The sequence below is a fragment of the Agelaius phoeniceus genome, chromosome 3 (genome assembly GCF_051311805.1).
Source record: "Agelaius phoeniceus isolate bAgePho1 chromosome 3, bAgePho1.hap1, whole genome shotgun sequence".
NCBI classification, from domain to species: domain Eukaryota; kingdom Metazoa; phylum Chordata; class Aves; order Passeriformes; family Icteridae; genus Agelaius; species Agelaius phoeniceus.
In genome coordinates, this window is record NC_135267.1 from 64,907,295 (window position 1) to 64,928,112 (window position 20,818).

General features: G+C 39.6%; 1 protein-coding gene across 13 annotated transcripts in view; it reads left to right on the plus strand.

Annotated features, from left to right (window-relative positions):
* The first annotated feature begins 275 nt into the window (after nucleotides 1-275).
* REPS1 (RALBP1 associated Eps domain containing 1) overlaps nucleotides 276-20,818 on the plus strand; it is a 64,896-nt gene continuing 44,353 nt past the window's right edge. For 4 of the 13 annotated variants that reach the window (XM_054630231.2, XM_077175467.1, XM_077175468.1 and 1 more), the window contains exons 1-3: nucleotides 279-685; nucleotides 15,946-16,069; nucleotides 19,993-20,192. In XM_054630231.2, the coding sequence (XP_054486206.1) occupies nucleotides 533-685; nucleotides 15,946-16,069; nucleotides 19,993-20,192 (477 nt within the window). In that variant the 5' untranslated portion in view covers nucleotides 279-532. Of the gene's footprint in view, nucleotides 686-15,945; nucleotides 16,070-19,992; nucleotides 20,193-20,818 lie in introns of all 13 variants that reach the window. The other 9 variants (XM_054630232.2, XM_054630233.2, XM_054630237.2 and 6 more) reach the window with 5 other exon arrangements.

Here is a 20,818-nt window from a genome sequence, read left to right on the forward strand (position 1 = left end):
CGCACCGGGCTCCGAGCGCCCCGCCGAGCTCGGGCCCGGGGGCCTCCCCCGCGCCGCCACACCCACAGGGGGCGCTGCGGCGCACGGCCGGCCCGGGGCCCACGGACTACTACTGCTACTGCTGCCGCTGCCCCCCCCGCCTCCAGGGCGCCGCAGATGGCGCCGGAACCGCGGGGCAGGGCGAGGGCAGAGCGGAGCGCCGCTTGGCCTTCTCCCCGCTAGCCCCGCCCCTAGGCCCGGCGCTTCCGCTTCCGCCTCCGCCGCCGCCGCCGCCGGCGCGGAGGGGGCGGGTTGCCCGCGGCGCTGGGCGCTCCCCACGCCTCCCTTTCCGGGCGGCGGCGCGCGCAGGCGCGGGGGAGGCGCGCAGGCGCGCGGCCGCGTGGGTGGGCGGGCGGCCGGCGGGGGGAAGGTGCGAGCAGCCGCCCGCGCGCGGCCGCCGGCGGCGCGTGTGTCCCGTCTGTGCCCCCCCCACAGCCACCGCCGCCTGCCCCCGGCCCCGCCGCCGGATGCGGATGGTCCGCGGCGCTAAAAGATGGAGGGGATGACGCTGAGCGAGGCGGAGCAGCGCTACTACTGCGACCTCTTCTCCTACTGCGACACCGAGAGTACCAAGAAGGTGGCGTCCAACGGGCGCGTCCTGGAGCTCTTCCGCGCCGCGCAGCTGCCCAACGACGTGGTCATGCAGGTACGGCCGCCGCCGCCGCGCCCCCGGGGGTCGGCGGGCCTGGGCACCGCCCCGTCGAGCCGAGATGGCCCCGGCCCGGCCCTGCTCTTCCCCTCCGCCCGGCCCGCGCCCCCTGCCCGCCCCGCAGCCCTTGGGCGGGGGGCGTCCCGCCCGCGGGGACTCGGGGATCACAGAATCTTTGGGGTTGGGAGGGACCTGTGGAGATCATCTCGTCCAACCCCCTGCCGAGGCAGGGTCATCTAGAGCAGGTGGCACAGGAACGCGTCCAGGTGGGGTTTGGGTGTCTCCAGAGAGACTCCGCGACCTCCCTGGGCAGCCTGTTCAGTGCTCGGTGTAAGGAGGCTCTGCCTCGTGTAGAGATGAAACTTACTGTGATTTAGTTTATGACCATTGCTCCTCATCCTGTCGCTGGACACCACTGGAAAGAGCCTGGCACCATCCTCTTTGAGGTATTTATGTGCATTAATGAGATCCTTTCTCAGTCTTCTCTAGACTAAACAGGCCCAGCTCCGTCGGTCTGTCCTGATAAGAGAGCTCCAGAGCCTGATCACCTTTGTGTCCCTCCACTGGACTCTCTTAGCTCCTTGTCATTCTTGTACCGAGGAGCCCAGGACTGGACACAGTAGGATGGAGCTGTTGTGTGACCAGCTGCGAGGGAAGGGCACAGAGCACAGCGAGTTGTGCAGCCTGTGCCAGCCCCCTCTCCCCTTATGCACCTCTGCCAGCAGGGCTGGGAAGGGGCTGGTGATGTCTCTGCTGGCAGCGTCCAGCAACTGGTAGGAAAATATTCCATACCGACAGAGGCCATCCACAGTGTGAGAACTGTAGAGTGTAAAACTGAGGTTGAGTGAGATTGTCCCCATGATCCGCTGATGAAGAACAGCATAGAAGGAAATCTGGTTTTGTGTCGTTGGGAGCTACTGATACTGGTCCACTTTACCTAAACCACGCAGTCTTTTTTGGACATCACTTGCTGGCAAGTATTAACTTACCTGTAGTCAGCCAAATGTTTCTAATAACAAAAAATGTGGTGTTAAGGCTGATGCGGGCCCATACTTGCAGTATGTATGTGCACAGTTTTAGCACTTCCTTGGCCAGGCTATGTCCAAGACGTGTAGCAGTGTTGCGGAACCACCTGCGCAGAAAAGGGCGAGTCTGCTTTGGTGTGCATATGTGATTAGTTGAGGAACGTATTCCCAGTGAACCATTCTTATGAGCAGTTATTTGTAATAATTTGCTGCTCTTGCAGTTCCCTCTGTCATTGTTAGTGCTTTAAAGTTTACATAGTCTTTTAAGCTGCTGTGGGTAAAGCGGTATTTAGAAAGCCATGCTGCCTTTTATGCGGTTTCATCCTCAGCCTAGTGAGATAAGCAGCCCTTTTAACAAAGTATTAAACTCACTGTTGCTAGAAACACAAATTGCAGGATACTGAAATTCAGTGCCAGGAGAACACTTACTGACTAGAGTTACTTGTTGGTGTGTTTTGGGCCTCCCAGCTTGGTTAGTTGAAATGAGTTTCAGACACAGTGAAGTGGAAGAGGATTGAATAAGAAATGGTTCTTCCTGGTAAAACCAGTAATCTCTTATTTGCTGACTTGCTAGACTGGACTTAATGGTAGGAGAGTCTGCATGCTCTATTATGAGTAAGGTTTCTCAAGGGCCACCCATGGCTGCTTTTTGTGTGTGGCCAGCCAGTTTCAGAAAAATCATCCCAGGGAAAGTGAATGTTTACATCTTTGCTGTATTTAGAAATTTCTTTTACATAAAACTTGTCTGAATCAGTCTATAGTATGCTAGTACTAGAGACTTTATTTTATGCAGGAATTTACTGCAAGAACTTGAAAAGACCTGGAATTCTGAAAACAAGTGTCCCCAGATTATATCCTTATCTTTTGCAGAGGAGGTCAGATATTTTCCTGCAAAGTAGACTGCATCTGAAGAAGAGAGACTACTCGGGCGTCATTCCATGGGTCCTAAATAAATTAACTCAAGAAGCAGACCTGGCTTATCACTCTAGTGATCTCAAGGAGAACCTTGCAGTTAAAATGGCAAACAAGATATTAGATTGCCTGAGGAATGAGACTGTAAATAGTACGAAGAAAGTTGAAATGCCCTTAGCAGTTTGACCCATTATGAATATCTTGTGCAGTCACACTTGGTCATCTCTAAAGTACCTCATAGTTTGAAAGTAATTCAGTTGTCTCGTTATTTTGCATTCTTCTTAAGGTATGGCTTTACACCAGATTAACAAAGGGATGAATATATTGTATTGGGGTTCTTCAAAGGGAAGTTGCATTTGATGCTTTGAAAGCTGAGACTATGTAACTTAAACCTCAAGATGAAATAGCTTAAGAAATAAACCCTGTGAAGGAGGTGGAATTTTCTTTTGACCATATGGGTGCTGTGTTTTTACCTGTTCATTTGAAGCACCTGATGCTTGTGGGGAAATGAACTCGATTCAGTTACCCAATCCTTACATAATCCTGGAATGCAAGTGTAGTACTGGTCACATGAATGCTAAGTACTTTTGTAGGTGTACTTTTGTAAGTGTATGCAGCGTAAAATGGTCGCTCTTCAAGCTCAAGGGGACCAAGTAGTCCTGAGGAACTACTTTGTAGTTTTTCCTTTTCAACACTACAGGTTTGTAGGTACCTTTGAATAGTTCAGAACTGATTCCATTGCAAATGAAAATGTCTGACAGTTGCATTTTTAGACTCGTAACTTGTTTTACTTGCAAATGTGTTGTCTAAAGGCTGGATATATCTGCAGACTTGTGTCCTTGTGAGAGATCTGTCTCACAGGATCAAATGTGTGTCTCATTGTTCCTAATCAATTTCATTTCTCCCTCTGAGAGACGCTGTCAGCTGCCTGTTTAGTGGGGATAAATGAACATATAGAAGACTGAAACAGTTACGGGTGTTGTATGCTGAGCTACAGCGTCCTGGAAAAGAAAAGCTAGATGTCTATTTTGTACACATCTACAAAAGGACAGCTTTATTATCAGAATAAAATACCACACCAAAGATGCATGTGTCAGAACACCAGTCTCTATTAACCCACATTTCTTCTTTTGTATGCACATCCCTGAAATGAGCATTAAGGTAGAAGGCTTGCATAAAAGAGTGAATAATAGTACGTGTGTTGGGGTAAGAAGTCCAGCTACTTCTCAACAGTTATGAGTCTTCAGATCACTCTCAGGGTGTGGTTTCACATTGCAGCTGACAAAAATCTAATGGTGAGTTGTCACTGAAGAAGGTGCTCCTGTCTTCCCTCAGCTTTGTGTTCCTTCTTGCAAAGACACTCGTGCCTGTCCAGTGCTGTTGTGGGCAGAAAATTGATCACAGCTTTTTGTTGGTTATAACTCTGTATCAGGTGGCAGTGGGGTTGAATGAATGTCAGTGCTAGCACAAGAAAGGAGGCAGGAAAACTCTTTGACAGAGGGGAAGTAGAGAACTTTCTTTGTTCTAGAGCAATTGGATATTTTAGTTGTGACCTGGCATGGGGTTTGTTAGCTTAAAGCACTGGAAGATGGAGCTGGCTCTGGCTTTCCTTTGAACAGACAGTGGGCTGGTCCAGGGAGCTTGTTCAGCCAAAAGTTAGAAGGTTGTGTCAAATGTAGTTTTCACTTGCCTCATCTTGTGTCCCAGTTGCGTGTGCGTTGGTGTTTGTGTGTGCAAGCAGCATGACACAACACGAGTGATCCTGAGGGGCTGCCATCCACCATGTTTATGCACTTCAGGAGCTTCCCTTTGCTGGAATTCCAGCCTGGTCCTGTGCACTGGATGTTAGCTGGGATTAGTTATGTGCCTTGATACAAAAGAAACGTAGTTGCCTGTTCTGGAGTGGCTGCACGGAGGAGCGTGCTCAGGGAAATTGGCTTCAAAGGCACGTTTCACATCTGACCTAAAACACTCATGTATTTATGCTAATAAAGTCAGTTTTTGGTGTCTCTGCAGTGGTGGGGAAATTGCTTGTAAAAGCTACAGTTAGCCGAAAAATATATTGTGAAACTCATTACTTGTGCATGGAATGAATATAGTAGCTGTTCCATTTGATTTGTAGAATTCTTATTTAGGTGAGTTAATCACAGAATGTTTTCTGAATTTGTATTCTTGATTATGAATCACAGAAACTTCACCAGACAAGAAGCAAGTCAGTGGTGCATACGATACTCATCTGAAATTAATGAGTCAGAGCATCTTGCTTTAAAATACAAAATTACTATATAACTACAAATGTGTGAGTATTGGCATATATCTTCTCTAAAATGAATGAACAGTCATCTTCAGTGCTGGCATTGTACAGCAATGTTACCTAACTTCTAATTTAGCGTTAGAAAGTCTTTGACAGATGAATCACACGGTTATGCCCACTTACTTCAATTACAGTAAGCTTCCATTAGCCCAGTAAAAACCTAGTGTAAAGCTATTTTGGCTCTTGTTAGCCACTTTCAAGCTTTTTGTTCATTTTTTAAGGAGTCTTTACGGACAGATTAGTTTTGCTTCTTCTTGTTTCGTTGATAGGAAAAATTACACTCTGGTTGTCTACCTTAACTCTCTGAGTTTGCGGCCCTCGCATCAGAAGTTGTAAGAAAGTGAGTGCCCATGATGCAGCTGCTTCATTGAGAAGTCCATACTCTGAGATGCAAGCATGTGCTGCCTTCTGTTGTTCATGGGGTGGCAGTTTTTGGCAGACAGAGGGAACAGAAGATGCAGTGGCGGTTTTCTCAAATACCAGAGCTCATTTGCTGACAGGCAGCACAATTATAAATGGAATTACAATCCATAGGCAGAACATGACAAAATGAAATTGCAGGTTCTTGATTTAAAATGTTGGCTTCTTTGTTGGAGAATGGCTGTAGAGAGAAAGAGGTCTAAAAAAATAGCAGCTTGTTTGCAATTATTGAGTTGTTGCAGTTACTGTTTCAGTGAATTTTCCTTCAGAAAGACTACCTGTGTGTCAAATCAGTAGAGTCTACTAAGTGACAACTTTGATTGGAAGCTGAGCCAGGGCATGCTTAGGATTGCCTGTTTGGTAGAGACATGCAGAAGACTCAAAATCATTCTGGTTAATTTGCTGAATTTATTATTCTTTCAGAACTGATGGGGTAAGAAATCAGAATTCCTTATACGTGGCAAATTTCATGCCTTCCTTTCAGTCATAGGAATTTGGAGTATATTTAAAACAATAGCACTTTTAGATCTTTAAAAAAATGTATGCTATGTGAAAAGCTTTCTTCCCTTATACTGATCTATAACTAGTCTGTAACAAGCTAAAATGAAAAAAAATCACTTTATGTAATCCAACTCATACATTTTGTTTGTTTGAGGGTTTTTTGTTATTTTAAATCTTATATTAAAATGTCATTTAGAAAAGATATAAAATTAGTTTAGACTTCTTCTGAGGCAATATTCACAACAGGTCATTATCAAGGTATTACTCCAGTGTAGATACTGCTAACTATAGCAATTTTGTTACTAATCTGTAGTATGTTTTTAGCTCGAGCACCATAAAATGGATGAATCAGTAGATTTATAACCATAATGTTACCTAATTTACATATAATTTTACATGTTTATATATTTTCATATAAAATATGTTTGCATGCATATATTATGCTGTATCCGAGTCCTCATGTAGTAAACAAGAGTTGTTAAAAACCTGTTGTAAGTGCCTGGATCTGCAGTTAAAAATATCTGATTTGTGAATCACCTATTTTTTCCCTTCAAATGTCACTGTAATAGAGTATTCTCCTCTCAGCTGAGCAGTAGGTTAGCTTTGATTCCCTGTACTGATGAGATACATAAGAGTGTACTTTCTGTTAGTGCCAGGAATGGCTTTTAATTTGCTGTTTATCCTGTGAATTATGCTTTGAGTTTCTGCAGAATTATTGTAGAAATGTTTATTTAAACATTACTGATGTTACTTTCACAGAGACTGCAATGGGCTGAAAATTAATTTATTTTTACAGTTAATTAGTTGGAGGGGTCTCATATCTCTGCAGCATTTAGGAAGAGAACAGTCATTGTTTTTTGAAACAAAAGGTAGGAAGTTATGGCAAGACTTTAGGACTTTAGATTGAGTCTGTTAGACTTACATTTGTTTTTAGTGGAATTCTCGGTGTAATTGGTTTCGAGCCTTTGAAATCAATATTCATACTGTACAGTCACTTACATAGTAAATAATTTGTTCATAGTTCTGTATGCCAACACAGCACTCAGATAATTTCAAGTATCACAGCTCAGCTTAGTTTGAAAACAGTTTATTCTTTTCTTTTAAAACATGCTGTCAGATGACAGCAGAGGTGATAAATATCCTTTCTGACATAACTGGATAGAATTCTAGAATCGGAAATATCAGGCCCTTTGGCAAATGTAGCTGTCTTAGAATCAAGTTGACTCTACAAAATTATGGATTGTAAATTTGATCTTTTACTAGTAAAATCGATTCTTTTGTGTTAGAAGTTTAAGTACTTGACTGACTGTGAAAAATGGCAAACATGCCTTCATCTTAGTCTAATCTTCAGTAAATGTTACTGCAGATACTGTGAAATTACAGGACTTTGCTGGCAGTCTCTGTGACTTTTCAATTGTATTTACTAGCCCTCAAAATATTAGTCCTTGCACACAAGTTTCCTACCTATTTGGTCATAAATATTTGTTGTTTTAGGTTAGTCCTTCTTCTAGAATTCCTAGATGTCAGATTGGAATTCTGCTGTTCTTTTAAATTCATTTGAAGTCAGAAGTGAGTGTGGGAAAAATACGTTGACTATCAGATTTCTCACTGCAGTTCCAATAATGATTAATGTAAGAGTATATTTCCCTCTCATTCTCCTTCCTTTAGCATTTCTGTTGACCATAAGGATATTCTTAAGCCAGCAATGTCATTCTTTCTAAATAAATGTGCTAGGTTGGTGATCATGTTCATGACTTGCTTGTTTTTCCACCTGGGGTTAGTGTCTGAAGAGTTAAATTATCCCTACACTTGTTATACAAAAAATACAGCATAACTTAGGCATGTCTGACTATGTATAGGAACTGTGTTTTGAGAGCTTAAAAGACTTGAAAAAGATGACAGTCTGACCTGAATTTCTGGAATGATTGACTTCTGACATCTAAAATGTTTCTGAAGTATGGTAACAGAGCAGTGAGTATGCTGTTTTGAACGTATCTTTCAACTTCAGTAATCCCAGAAAAGGATGACCAGGACTGAGCTGTGTACAATTTAGCATTAGGTGCTGCCATACTCCTGTTGCAGACTAGTAGTTGGGAATTTTGTAGAAAAGTCTGTTGTTATTGTTACAATAGTGTGAATGGCTTGGTTTTTGTGATTTGAAGCATCTTAAAAGAAATTAAGACCTAATGTTAACAGTGGAGTCTCAAGTGCAGCTCTGTAATTGTGCAGTTTTTAGAACTTTACCAAGGTTTGTTTAAACTTTGATAGACATATTGTTAAGGCTTCTTGGCCTCAGTGGGAGAAATAGAGCAGTGCAAAGGTAAGTAACTAATTAACAGTGTTCAGATTGATACTCAGAGAAAAAAAAGACTGGGATGGGAAAGGAGTGTAAAGTAATCGACACGGTAGCTTCAGATAAACTTACATGGATGTGCTCAGGAATAACAGGAACAGACCAGGACAGTCCTATTTGTCCAGGCCACAACATGACCACTAAATCTGGGACCAGCAAATGCCTTAATCTTCGTTTTACATTAGCAAAAGAACCAGAAGCTTGTGCTTATTTGGGGTTTTCCTGTGTTAGTATTGTTCTGGCATAATAATGGAAGGTGATGTGTGGGGAAAATGTTAAAACTGAAAAAGCAAGAAAATAATTAATAGCAAAAAATGTCAATCACTGGAATACTTCAATTATAGAGAAGGTCTGAAAAGAATGAAAATGTCTGTATAAATGCTCCTCTCTTCAGCTTTTAGTATTATGGGAAAAATATTCAACTTAATGCTGCATGATAGGAGTATCCACAATTAGAATATATGTGAAGTATCTCTCCAGTGCCTGCTGAAGCTAGATGATTCTTGATAATTAAATATAATTAATTCCATTCATTTGTTTATGCTAAGGAAGATAAATTGTGTTTTGAAGATCGGTAGAGCTTCAGAAGCTTCAGTGTTATTTACTCACATAAACTTCAACCATAAGAACAAGCAAACAAAAGTTTGCTTGCTTAAAGACTAACTTGGTTAGTCTTCATAAGTATTCAGCTGGACTTTCAATTATTGCAAGAATAAGACCAAGTGCCTCAAAAGATTACAGACGAAGAATGTAATTCTGTGTGTGCCAGCTGAGGCTTGTTTGCCATTTCTGCTTCAGGCTTTGCTTGTCAAAAACATAAGCTGCAAACCTAAATACCAAGTTCCAGCTATCTGATGTTGACCAGTGAGAGAGACATGCTATAAGATTCATTGCAGTTTGTTCATAAAAACTTGTACTTTTTCTATTGTAAATAAAGCCTGTGAGTAAATAACTTCTGAAGCTCTGCTGAGGTGTTTGTTGGTTGTACAGTAGACAGATTCAGTTTAATAAAAGAGAAAATAACTAACACAATAACTTTTTGTTGGCTTACTGAGTGGAGTAATCACATTGTGTGACCAGACAGATAAGCAGCAGTTATTGCTCAGGAATGGGGAACTGCAGCTGGGAGCAGAGGAGGGAGGAGCTATTTAGGTTAAGCAGTAATGTAGAATTACATAGTAAGAGAACACAGGTATGTGGAATATCTCACTTTAAAAGAGCCTCTCTTTATGCATCAAAAATGAGAAATGCTTCTTGTAGTTCCCCAGGTTGTCTTTTGCTGTTTTAGATTTTTTTTAAATTTCCAGTTCTTCTGGCTACTTTATTACCATTTCTGTTTCTAAAGTGTCTTTCTCATGAGCACCTACTGTGCCAAAGAAAAAGCAGTAGAGAAAGTCTTAATACAAGCAAAGAGCAACTCTGCCTTGAAGTCTTCCATGTGTGACTTTTTACTTGGGAGGATTTCTAAGTGAGTGTTCATCTGGCTATCTGTATTTTCCTTTGTTGGTGCTACTGAACATATCAGAAGGGTGTAGAATTCTTTATTCTGCCCTGCTTATGAGGGTGTATGACAACATTTTCTTTGAGTTGTAGTCAAGTAGGACAGTCAATTACTCTAGATATTTGGAAAAATGGATCCTCTATGTCAGGATCTTATAGTTGCATGTAGGGTGCATCTACCTTATCTTTGTGGATTGATAGGTGGTGGTTGCCATGTACTACCAAATCAGAAGGGAATTACTGACCGCTGGAGAGCCATAGAGCTCTGCATGAGAGACTCTGCAGGTCAGATTCATGTGTAGAGCTTGTAACAGCTTTTGCAGAAGCTGTTAGTAAGACCACAAATTTTGATTGCAAATGGAAAAATCAAAAAGCTACTACTGCATTAGGAAGTGTCTTTAATAAATGAGGCTAATGCGCTGGGAATCTACATGTTACCAGGAACAACAAGAGGTGTTGCAGACAGCTTTTGGAATGGGTCAAGTTCAGCAATTACCTAAATGTAACTGTTTCAAAAAGCACCACCAATAATAAAAGTTCTGTGAAGTTTTTGTGTGTGTGTGTGGTGTTCAGCATATTCACTTGTTAAGAATTTATTTGTCATAAATCAGAGTTTTAAATTTCTGGTGATTTTCACTACTTTTCTATTAGCAAAGTGAAAGCATGACTGCAGATCTGACAACCTGTACTCAGGGAGTGGGCATACTTGTAAAACAGATCCCGAAGTACAGGGGCAGAATAATTCCTCTGAGCCTTAAAGTACTGGGTCATTTTTTGAACAGCTAATTATTTCCGATGTGATTAATTCTAAAATTTCATTTAACTGAAACAGATGTATGTTTGACCCTGGAATGACCTGTAGAATGGGAAATCTTAGCTCTAAGTATCTATAGAGAATTAATTGTCCAAGCGGATGAGTAGCTTTTTCTTCCCGATGGCATTTTAGCAGGCTGCTTCCACTGTGGATCTGTGCAGTGTGAAAATCAAGGGCAGAGAAGTATTAGGAGGAGCTCAGACAGTAAGAGACTCTAAATAGTTCACTGCCAGGGAGCGTGTGTTGTCTTGGAAGTCCTCCAGCACTATTGGTTTTATTTCTTTCAAAGCCTGTGTGCTGAAGCCAGGTTTGTGAAATTGACTGAGATGTATCTTCATGGAACAATCAGTAAAACCTTATTATTTGTTATGCAACCGAGAACAGCAATGCCCTAAATATACTCTGTGCCTTGGAATTCTTAGTAGCAACTGATTAACTATATTTACTACAATGCCTAAGTACCTAACAAGATAAATGTACATATTAGAGGTAATTTTACACTGGCTGTTCAGCAGCACATGAACATTTTCTGCTTCACACTGACTGAATATTAAATATAGCAGTATTCATTATCCTTCACAGACGCATTTTGCAAATGATCTTTGGATAGATGTAAGACTGTTGAAATATTTGCGATGTGTTGAAACATAGAATTCAGAGTAATACTTGGACTGTTTCTTTTAGTGGCATTCTTTTTTTATCTGTCTACAATTGTTTTTTTATTTGTGTCTCACCTTGTGCCAAGCTTTGTGGAGCCCTGTGAAGAACTGGGTCAGAGACTTGACTTGGTTAAATATAGCTCATCAAAAGAAGGATCTTTGTCAGTTCTCTGTCTTGTTCCTGTTGCACAGTGCAACGGCTGTTGCATCTGTGAAGCTACCTGTCAAGGGATATCTTTGAAGAGAAGTTAAAAATTCTAACTAATATTAGCAGACTAATCAGTATTGCTTTGTCCAGTTGGCAGTAGGTGAGAGACTGTAGTTGGAAAACTTGCCAGGCTGTGGTCAGTGATTAGTGAGGTAGATTGAGATAAATGAAGTGACAGGAATCGATCTAACAGCAGTTGCAGAATAATGTAATTAGAAGATAACAGACTGGAAGGACAGAAACGTATTCAAGCTAGGAAAAAATGAGTGAAGAAGATTTTCATAGTTCTTCAGTGTGTAGGGATGGTCAGGGTTTTTTTCCACTACAATAGCAATGATGAGGAAACTTTTTCAACTTACATCACACATCCCTGAATTACATTTTAGAGATGTGGCTAATTTTTGTTGTAGCTGAGGTGAGTGGAGTACATGACTTCAGGACAGCATCATTGTAGGACAGTGTGTTCTAGAAACCAATTTGAGGTTCTATTCCAATAAAGTTTTAAGTTGGAAAACAGGAGGAAAACATTCTGTCTTATGTTTTCAGTTTGAAAACTCATCAATGAACTACTGCGTATGGGATACAGGAATAACGTTGATGTGGTACATTTTTAAATTTTAAACTGTGAATTAAAATCAGTCCACAATCAGTTACATTTTTATTAACTAACAAAACTGAAGCAAGATATATTTAATTTTTTATCTTTTTTGTATCTTAAGTAAACAACTTTTTCTAAAATGTAATGCTTGTTTTTCATTTAAAGGTTGTTAATATGCACAGTAAAACTCAAAACCTTTTTCTAAATATTGAAGCACGAGTATATTTATATGGTTTGATTTAACTCAAGTTTGTATCAAATATATATTGTATAGTAATGTGAGAACTTGTTTTGTATTTCTGGTGCATGGTTTACATGGAATTGTTCATGGTCTTTGTTAAACTTAAACATAAGAGAAAACTTTGTTACTGTAAAGGTGATCACTCAAAGAGGTTGTCTAGAGGGGTTGTTGAGTTTCCCTACTTGGATATATATACTCAAAATCTCAGCTGGACACAGTCCAAAGCAACCTGCTGAGCCTGCTTTGAGCAGGGGGAGTGGAGCAGATGATCTCCAGAGGACCTTTGCAAGTTCAACTATTGTGTGATTCTGTGTAGGGTTTCTTTGTGTTTAACAATTTTCATGTTCATAATCTTGGTGTAAGGCTTCTTTTTTAATCAACAATGTCCTAGTTTGGTTGAGATGATACAAAAGGTCCTCCTCTAAGTTTGTTCACTCCCCCTCCCATGAGCACACAGCATATCTGTTTTAGCTTCCAGCCTGCTAAAGTTGTCTTCTGCTCTTGCCTCTTGCCACCCTCTGGTATGGAGCAGTAGGTACTTAAGTAACTTTCTCCAAGCAGATGAAATATTTTTATCTTTACTGTGTAGGTGGCATGTATGTTGCTTCATTTATTGTTTTAGCATTGAAGTCATCCCTGTTTAAATACTGTTTTACTTCTGCATGAATAATATTTACAGATAATGGGCTTCATTTGCCTTGTAGAAGAACCTGGGGGCAGGGAGACTGTGATATTCTGGAAGACACTCCCAGAGAGATTTCATGAGTTCTGGGAAGTGTGTTTCACTGCATTTGATAGAGAAATTATTTGTTCCACTTCACCTGGCATTTGTAAAAGTTCACAAACATCTTTAAGTTCAGGGGCCTGTTATTTGAAACCTGTAAGGGTTCTAGAAGGTATCTGCTTGAAACAGTGCCCTTTGACAGCATACTGCTTCCCAGCCATGTCTGGTTTCTGCCAACTCCTGGTATTTCTGATGCTGTTGTTACATATTTGTGGTATGATGACTGAGCTTGCAATTTAGTAATTCACAGCTACTGCACAGAGGTGTGGTTTTGTGAGTTTTTTGTTTGTTTAGGTTTTTGTTGGGTTTTTTTTTTTTTTTTTTTTTGTTTTTTTGGTGTTTTTTATCGAGGGTGTTCAACAGTTCTGGAGCTTTACTGAGTTGTTTGCCTTACTCTAGTAAATTGCAGTAGTATGACCTCAGGTTCTTTATATCTAAGGAGATTAAAACAATTGTGAAGCATTTTGTCTTGAAGATGGCTCTGCATTCCTTGAAGAGTTTAGGGAAATTCTTTATCCTCTCTCTTCTTAAGCAGATGAAAGCCCTAAATCTCAGAGAAGCAGTTATTTGATAATTTTTATTATTATTCCCCCATTCAGTATAACTTATTACCTGTTTCTTGTTTAAATCCTGCTTCAGGGAATTTCCAGGTATGCTGTTTTGAGTATGTTTGGGCATGATGTCACTCAGCAGAGGAGTTTCCACTAGATGCTTGCATCTAATGGTTTTTTTAAACCTTTAGCCATGTTTCTAATTAGGTTATATTCTGTATTTGAAACAGAGGACTCCTTTAGCTAGCTGTGAATGGATTTGACACCTCTTGTTCAGCAGCAGCAGAGCATTCTTTTTTGAGGGGGGTGGGTGGGGAGGACTGGGTGGTTTTTGTTTTGTTTTTTTCTTTGTATCCTTAGTTTTTTGCTTTTCTTGATACTTACATCTGGTGTATTTATATATATTTACTTTGAACCCATGCTTGCCTTTCCTTTCCTTTCTCAAACTTACCTGTCACAGTAGCTTAGTCATTAATTCAGTTTTTAACTGAAGTTTTTTTTCTATCTGGCAGTACTGACAAGCTCCAAGAAAAGGTAGTTTGTAGTTCAGCCATGACTTTAAAATTGCACAAAGCCATTACTGCCTAATGATTCCATAAGCTCAAAATGCCTCTATCATTGCTTCTTTTCATAAGACTAATAAAAGTCTGGTTAACCCATCTGTTGGTGCTAGGCCACTGAATCCACAAGCTTTTTCTATTTTGCTTGTAGTCAAGTATTTCAATATTCCATCAGTCTTCCAGCATACAGCGCTTTAAAAAAGAATTGCTTTTGCTGTCACACTGGTTTTGATTCCCAGGTCTCCTTTAGTTCTGCTAGTTATTTAAACTCAGGATGATTATTTCTGGCATTAGGTTGAGTAAAGGTTTAAATGTCAATGGCTCAGTTTTTATTTGAATTGTTATCTGTCACTAACAGTTACACTGTGACTTCTTTCCGGGTGGAACTTTTTGTAGTCTAACCAACCTGTTGAAATTACTGTGTTGCATTCAACTGTATTGAATTCTTTTTTTGTTCAGTGGATTTTGGAAAATGCCCTGTGATTCCCCTGACTTCTCTCCAGACATCATGCTGCAGAAATACTACAGTGGGAAAATAGACATAACAGAGGAGCTGTGGGACAATGTGTGAAGTGTGATGCAGACACAGACGACTGATTTAATGCAGTCTTTTTTGTCCAGCAGGATTTGAGCTGCACGTACAACCCTAAACCTGCTGATCCTCTTGTGACTTTTTTGGAACTAAGTGTTTGTCAACTTCCTGCACCTTCCTGTGATGGGTTTTACGGCAGCTTATTTCCATGAGGTTCCAGAATCCTGGTGCATGGCAAGGAGATAACCAAGTAGTTTTTTACTGAGCTGCATCTGGCTCAGTTGTAGTTGATAAACCCATCTGATTCATTGGATAGAATTACTGAAGTCTGTTTTCTGATCTGGTGGTGCTGAAGCATACAGGCTAACAGCTTTGTGCATTGGGTGGCTCAGCTATTGTTGTGTGAAACTTCATGTCTTTAGCTGGAACTTGCCTGCAGCTAGGGCTCCTCTGTACTCAGAACTGCTGAGGACAGAAATTAATGCTCATGGATGTAAATTAGTCTGAGATTCTCTGCACTGATGGTCACAGGCAAAGTCTCATGGACTTCTGTGCCTGAAATGAGATTGAAAGAGAGAAACTAGTGGTATTACAAAAAGATGATGGGTCTCTCAAGAAATATCAAGTCCATGGGATCCTTCTGAGCATATTGAGAGAGCTAGCTAATGTTGTTGCAAGCCATGTTTCTCTGTAAATAGTTGTGGAAGTCAGGGTTGTGGCTCAGTGACTGGAGAAAGGTGTTACAGTCATCTTCAGGAATGTAAAGGAAGATTTGTTTAGGGAACTGCATGCTGGTCAGCTGCAGTTTCGTCCCTGAGGAATTGTGGAGCCAGTCTGTTTAGAAGCCATTTCTAGGCATATGAAGGTGAAAACAGTAATTAGGATTACCAAGAGTACTTGTCTACCAGATTGTCTGGAACTGTGGTTGAGGGAAGAGAAGCAGTGATGCCATCTGCATTGACTTCAACAAGTGTTTCACTGTGGTATTCCAAGAGCATCTTCGTGTCTCGTTTGGAACATTGCAGTCTAGACAAGACTGCTCAGTAGATAAAAAGGCAGTCTGGATCATTTAGCTCTGAGTCTGATTTGGAGTGTGTCATGCTTGGTATCTTATCAGTGACCTGGCACAAGCTGGAATGCCCTTCAGTAAGATTGCAGGTCATCATTGTGGAGCGGGATGTACTCAGTATGTCTGAAAACATGGCATGCTACTCTGAAATGTATGAAATCTGTATAGCTGTTGTGTTTAAAATTTCTTTCTTTAAGTAACTGTGTTTCATTTCAGATTATGGAGCTCTGTGGTGCAACAAGACTTGGCTATTTCGGAAGAAGTCAATTTTACATTGCTTTGAAACTTGTTGCTGTGGCCCAATCTGGTCTCCCTCTAAGAGTGGAAAGCTTAAATACAGGTAACCACAGGGGAGGGAGGATTGAGCTGCTGAGTGCAGTTATTGGTAGTTGGCTTACATATTCTTACAGAGTACCCTTGTAAATTAGTGGGATATATTTTTATCTGTGTTGCTAATTTAAAAATGTAGAGAAACTGAGAGAGAGTTTTCTTACTGTGCAGTAAATACAAGTTGAAATACCTTACTCATTGAATAAGTATTGCATTCACCATGGGACGAATGAACAACTTGTACCTTGCTACATAGGAGCAAGTTAATTCTATAGATTACTGACGTGAGAAATTGTATGCCATGTCCTCTGAGTGAAACACTAAGAGGAGTAAAGTGAACTGGAAGGAGAAGAAGAATGCAACATCTGCAGGCTTTTGTAGCTGCTGGGTTTCCAAAGCCTTGATTGTGACAGACGGAAGGTTATCTTTTCTAACATTATGTTTCTTTGCACTTGGTTTGACAGTTTTTTCCCTTCTAAGAGGCAATATGAAGGTTAGTTTAAGATTTTTTCCTAGTGCAAAACATGACCTGTAAAAGATCTTTGAAGTCTATTGTCAGCCAAATCACCTGTTACCCTATTTTCAAAGGTCTTCAAAGGTGTGGGTGGTGAAAGGTGAAACAGGAGGAAGGCTTACTCTAGAAAGATGGCTTAGAGCTGCAGGAAGAGCTTTGATGTGAGGCTCTCCTGTAGCCTTCTGAATGAGAGAAGTGGATCCATGTCCTTGTTGTTCTGTAAGATGAAAAGAGACTTAGGAGGATGAAGTAATGGGTTTTAAGGCACTATAGCCCGTGCATTATCGTACACAACTCACAAGCTAAAAATACCTTTGGAGCATGGTTTTGCCTTAGAATGACTTTCCTAATAGATTTCATGTCTGTAGAATAATGCTATGATTTCTATATGCTAGTAAATAAAAGAAGTCTTGGAAGGTTTTTATGTCTAAAGGATATAAATTAAACAGCAAATTAAGGAGACTGTTAAAAACAATCTGATATGACTGAAGTATTTGACAAAGCTATAAAAAAAAATGAATCACTGTGTACACTTTCACAGTTATGTTTATTCTAGGCTCATACAAACTGTTTATACTGATTTCATGGGGTATTGTAGCTTTTTGGAAAAGTGCATTTTAGTCAACATTTTGTTAGTATTCAAGTCCCTTTCTGTTTATAAGCCACTGTGTGTTTATAAACACACAGTTTTCCTGATGTGTTCCCTAAACTAAAGCCTTAGCAAGTTGTAGCAGAATGTCCTAAAATCAGAAAGCTGGAAAAAGAATCTTCAACTATTAATACTCATAAAACTGGAACTTGATCAAACAATTGTGGAATTTCTCATAAAATACTTTTTGGAGAAGGGAAAGACAAATATGTATGTAGACTTTTTTTCAGGGATTTTATAATCTTGGTTTTATTTTAATGCAAGGTACCTTAACCAGAAGGAGCTTTTCTATTAAAAAAAAATCACAAGAATTTTGAAGGAAAGAATTAAATGAAGGTACAGAATTAATTTCAAAATATAAAATACGTTGCTAAAAAGTTAACAGTGATTGGAACTTCAGTTTCACGTTGATAATTTTATTGATTCATAACAATATTAGAAATACTTGTAATGATTTTTGAACTTCTAGGAATAATTTTCTGTAACTGGTTCCAAGGCTATGAAATACACCAAGTACAATAGAGAGAACATTTATTTTTACCCTAACTCTTTTTAGCTGTGGTCTGTTGCCTTGGCTGCAGTGGTTCCAGTCCTATCTGTGAATTTCCTGCTTCTAGAATGATACAAGTGTTGTTGTAACAGCTAACTCAACAACTAAAATGCAGCAGGCTGATAAAATGATTCTGAGCTTTGTTAACTTAGTTCTGCACATTTCCATCTCCAAGATATCTTGAAGATGAAATGTTAGAGCCATCCCAAACTAAGCTGTATACTCTTTGTCTCTTCAGACATTTAAAATTAGTTGAAGCTTATATTTTGGGACATTTACTTTTTAGCTGTCAATTTTATGCATGTTTTTCTTGCATGTTTTATGCATTGATTTTCTTAATTTTCTTCATCCTTTTAACATGGGAATTTCCTTCGCCTTTGTACTTTTTCCTTTTGTTTTTTTGTGTGTCTTGTCAGTAGACAAGGAATTTGCTTTATCTGAATTGCTGAGTGGAAACTCAGTCAAATTTTAAATACTAGGTCTAACATAAGTGTAGTCCAACTGATTAAGTACTCTTTTGATTACTCAGATGGGCAGTAGAGTAAGAATACTGGCATGAGTTATTATGCTACAAGCCTCCAAAGCTGTTGTTCCTTTGTCCCAGAAGATTTTCCTTCCAGGAAGCTAAAAATTGAGACATGAATAAGCAGTGTTTATTTCAAAGCAATATTTATTTTTTAAGTATGAAATGCAGGTTTTGGTGGAAAAAATATTAGGAAGGATGTGGGGATGAAGAGTACAGAGAACTCTTTAATATACTCAATATCAAGGGTTAGTTCCATTCATGACAGCTCTCCCATTTATAATTGAGGGGTTTCTGAATGGTAACAAATGTTGTAGTGTTGAAAAGAGATTTTTCTGCTGTTACTGGAAAAAGTCAGAGAGGAGAGAGGTAAAAATAGCAGGTTAGTCACGTAGGAACTTAGTACAGCTAAACAAACCTATATTTATCTAGTCTTTCTTTCAAAGAAGACAGTAGAATATTTTGTGTTTCTTTTGAGTTCTCTATTATTTTGTGACTTGTGCTGGCACAGCCAATAGCACAGACTTCCCCTGTGTCAGTTGGATCATCTGCTGTCTGTATTTTCCTGGTTTGGCAGACATACACATTTTCACTTGTGTGCAATGGCTTTTTTCACTTTTTGGCTGGCCATGGTTTGCTGTTTAGTTGTGTTACTTTACTGCTGCAGCATGGGGTACAATGCTCATGAAATAAACAGTATGCAATTTCATCTTGTATTTTAATATAGTTGTAGTACCACTGACTCATTCTCAGTACCAGAAGTAATTTACGTAAGCAGTCAGCAAGAGAAATTAAATTTGAACCATGCTTGTAATTTTGTTTTGTGTTGGAGACATAATTTCCAAATAAACTGTACAGCAAATTCACAATTTATGTTTATTCAAATTGGAACACTAAGAAGATTGCAGTTGGGAGAAAAATGGTAGAGTAGGAATCTTGCAGTGGGAAATTGAAGGTTTACATAGTCTCATTTCTATGCTGGGCTACTCTGAACCATGGTACATTAAGCTAATGGGCTTCCTAGCATTTTGTAGAAACTTTGCATTTTAGTTGCTCATATCAACTGAGGTGACACTGGAATATTTCCAATTGTATTTCCAGTATTCCAAATGAGCTAATTCAGCTTTTGTTGTAGAAAAGTATGCATAGATGTGTTTAAGCAATAGTCACATTCTTGGTACGACTAGATTATATTATCTTTTGTAAATATAAACATGACATTAGCTCACCAAAAGATAATGCTGAATATAGGGCAGTATTTCAGCATTTGTTTTGCGGATGAAGCATTCTATATGAAGACCCTAGTTCTTGATATGTGTTAGAAATGGTAGAAAAATTTTGAAAATCATGCTTCAGTAATGAAATGTTGACAAATCTAACCAAAAAATGAGCTAAATCCAGGTTATCTGGTTACTGCTGCATTAATGTATAGTTGTGGTGCAAAGCTGTGATGGAGTAATATGAAGTCATGTCTGTGTGCCAAAGTCAGAACTTGGGCAGCGGAATCCTGAAGTCTAATGCAGAATAGGTATTTGCTTTTTCCAGCTGCTAAGTGTTGGCTTGACTATAGCAGCAGTCTCAGTGTGTAAGGAATTGAGTCACATGAGAAATTTTAACTTCAAAATAGAACAGTGTTTTTATTTTTAAACATCATATTTATGTATAGTGAATGTCCTGCTTTGTGTTTTTTTTAACAGTAAAGGACCTCCCTCTTCCCAGATTTGTTGTGTCAAAGAATGAACAAGAGTCAAGACACACAGCCTTGTATTCCTCAGATGCTGATAACCCAGCTTCATATTCAGGTGTGATTCCTCCTCCTCCACCTGGCAGGATACAAGTCAAAAAAGGCTCTGTGAGCCATGATGCAGTTCAGCAGCGTACATCAACTGATCAACAGGTAAATTAACTTAAAAGATTAAATGGGATTCTTAATCACTGTTTTGCTGTGTAGATGTCAATTTGATAGGGCTTCTAAGCTAGGTTACTTTCAATATAGTTTCCTAAAAAAATTATATATATTATACATGAAGACCATATCTGCCTCTGAAATACTTGCATGTAAGGAGACATTTATTATGAGGTCTTAAAATCTGTGTTTAAAATATTGTCAGTAATGGACAAAGAATTGAGACAGAAAAGAAATTCAGTGTGTAAGTTAGGATGGCAGATATATAGTTGTAGTCATTATGGTATTAATAGCTTGTTTATGAAATCATTCCCATCAGTTTCCTGGTCATTGGAACAATGGTACTGTGGGCCATGGAAGACTGGATTTCTAGTCCTTCAACATGCTCCAATATATGCAAATCTGAAATACTGTATTTAGAAAAAAATTCTCTAAATTTTCACAGTTGCTTTTCTCTGCCTCACATTTTGTTGTTCAGTGGTTCAACTGTTAAGGAGAGACAATGAGAACCAGAAAAACAGACGACAGTTTTCAAATAGCTGTTTCTATGTTTTAATAATGAGAAAACTGATTACTTTTTGTTCACTGGTTCTTTCATCTTCAGTGACAAGATGTTT